This window comes from Glycine soja, chromosome 18 (assembly GCF_004193775.1).
Source record: "Glycine soja cultivar W05 chromosome 18, ASM419377v2, whole genome shotgun sequence".
Classification (NCBI taxonomy): Eukaryota; Viridiplantae; Streptophyta; class Magnoliopsida; order Fabales; family Fabaceae; genus Glycine; species Glycine soja.
Window position 1 is genome coordinate 15,248,137 of NC_041019.1, and position 2,755 is coordinate 15,250,891.

Sequence of the window (2,755 nt, forward strand, 5' to 3'; positions counted from 1 at the left end):
AATCACTCTTTGACACATAAACACGGCATTCATTTCTTGTTTGGTGTGACAGAAAGTTACTTCAAACGAAAATGCTTATCTCATTTTCTTTAAATCCTATTTTTTCACAAGGGTTGATTTATGATTTATCATGTGTCTGTCCAATAAAAATTGAAGACAATAACTAGATGAGAAAGCATGTTGAACATACTACTTAAAGTCAATACAATTTATTGCTCATGTTGTTCCATTTGTCCCCCTCCTTGACCTTGATAGAATAGACGAACTTTCCCCTTGTGGTCATCATTGTTTTGTCATTATAAGCTACCAATACGTGTTTGTTGTATATAAATTTTTTATTCATCATAACTTACCAAATAATGGAAACCTCACCGCCTCTAGCCACTGATAGCTTCTCATATAGCTGGTTACCAAATTGCAAACCCCTTGCAAATGACCTCAAGGAGCCTCTAAGAGAATCCACTTACAATTCCTGTGAAGGCACCACCAATTATCCATTAATGGAAGAATGGCAAAACTTCAATTTTGATATTTCCATCACACAGTCCCCTGCTGTTCTTTCTCATGCTGATGAACTCTTCTCTAATGGCCTTATCAAACCACTATTTGCTGGCCCTTCCACATTAGAGTCTTGCGATACCACCAGAAATTCCACACAATCCAAGCCTATTTCTTCCTTTTCTTCAAGAATTGTTTCTCCAAGAACTGTGCAAATTCATCATGGTTTCCTCACAAAGTGGAAAACTTCTACTTGTAGAACCTTGAGAAACCTTTCTAGGTATGTCAACCAACTATGCCAGAAAGTTGGAAGCTCAAGGAAAAGTACTAAAGTTGATGATATTGATAAAGAAGAGTGGCTAGTTAATAGTAGCTGGAGCAGTTCACAGCAACCATCTCCAAAATCAAACACTGTCAATCCTGTTGGTGCTTTGCTTGATCATGAGAACTCAATCTATGAAGCAGTCCTCCACTGCAAAAGATCAATAGGTATGCTTATGCTTTTCCCAATTTTTTTAGGGTAAAATATGTTTTCGTCCTTGTACTTCCCGTAAGACTTGGTTTTTTTCCCGGAAATTCTACTTTCATCAATTTGGTCCTTGAACTTTACAAAAAACAGTGATTTTTGCCCTCTTTGCAGTGAATACTGTCTTTAATAAGGAAATAAACCTCTATTCTTCTGAAGTTCAAGACTAAATTGATCGAAGTTAAAGTAGGAGGACTAATAACATTTTTTACTGAAAGTACATGGACTAAACATATTTTAACCTTTTCTATTTCTCAATTTGTGTATGATTTGTTAACCTTGCAAGTTAACTTTCCTGTTTTTCAGAAAGATGATCCCTCCTCAAATAAAAAGAAGAAAATTGTAGAGCTATTTGAAATGGGTGGTAGCTGTTTAAGCATGGCAACTGGTTCTTTGCATCATTTCTCTCTTGTTCTTGAAAGTTATTTTTATTTCTTTGCTTAAACAAGAAGAGGTGCTTTGGCAGATACCAACTGTGGGGTTTATAAGAAATGTTGGATTGGATCCTACTGTTTCATGGTTTTGTATAGATATGAGTTATAGCACAAACTGTGTACTGTGTTCATACTAAAGATAACGACGTTTTTCTTCTTATTCTTCGCTCTTTTTTATTGCTCTCTTTAAATGCCAACAAAATTTTAGCTGGTGGAGATTTTACTGAAAGTGCTTCTAAGAACCACTTAATAAGGTTACTTGAGGCCTTGAACATGAACTTATAGCACACACATACTCCAAGAGAACAGGATGTCTAAATTATGAACCATGATAAGAGCATTTACTTCAATAAGAGCTGCCACTAAGAAATAACAGGCTTTTTTGGCTAACAAAGAATACCAAAGGGCCTTCTCAAGGCCCCTTTTAAATGTTACTTATGCTTTTGTGGAAACCTCTTGTGCCATGGTGAGACAAGGTAAGAAGACAAGACATGGAGTGCTGCATATACATATATACATACATATATATATATATATAGTATCATATTTGATTGCTCCCTTGTCAGAATTGTCACTAGTGGATATTTTTCCTTGCTACCAACAACCACTAGGGTACTTTGTCAATTCAAAAGTAGGATCTTATTCTCCAGGTGTGAAGTAGCTAGGGAATGTTTGCAATAGAAAGCAAGTCACCAGGGGAGAGACTCCACTGGAGTCTGAACCATTTTGGCAAGCGACAAACTGAGTAAACGTCAACCAATATGTTAAACTTTGTTTTCCAGCTCTGTTGATGATGTGTGGAAACTTTGATTTGCATTTTATCTTTAACTGATACAACTATTAAATCATAACTATACCGTATTATTTTAATCTTATCAAAATTGAATAACAATAAGAATAAAATTAAAAGAAAATAAATTATACATTCATATTGTAAAGGGTCATGTATTCATTTATTTTTATAATAATTATTTTAAAAATTATATAAATTTTTATTTATTTTTATAATAATTATTTTAAAAATCATATAAATTATAATCCGTGATTGATTAATAGTTTAAAACTATTTCATAGCTCAATTTTTTTTTATTGTTAATCAATTAAAAATCAACTTACTTTTAGGACAATTATTATCAAAATTAACAAATTTATCAAACATATTAATTTGTACGTGTAAAGAAAACTTCAGTCAGTCAAGACATGCCCTTTTTCTCAGTTTTAAATTAATGCAAGATTTTGTAAATATATTTTATATGATAGGAATTTTTAATCTAGTTGTGACTTTTTGTTGTTGCCT

General features: G+C 33.0%; 1 protein-coding gene across 1 annotated transcript; it reads left to right on the forward strand.

The window, feature by feature from the left end:
• The first annotated feature begins 359 nt into the window (after positions 1 to 359).
• On the forward strand, positions 360 to 1,618 carry LOC114396995 (probable membrane-associated kinase regulator 6). Its single transcript, XM_028359141.1, has 2 exons — positions 360 to 987; positions 1,331 to 1,618. Exons 1-2 carry the CDS (start codon positions 360 to 362, stop codon positions 1,336 to 1,338), a joined length of 636 nt encoding a protein of 211 aa, XP_028214942.1. The 3' UTR covers positions 1,339 to 1,618.
• The last annotated feature ends 1,137 nt before the right edge of the window (positions 1,619 to 2,755 follow it).

What these genes read in the sequence shown, in the direction of transcription:
- LOC114396995 (XM_028359141.1), top strand. Translation starts at nt 360, where the DNA reads ATGGAAACCTCACCGCCTCTAGCCACTGATAGCTTCTCATATAGCTGG.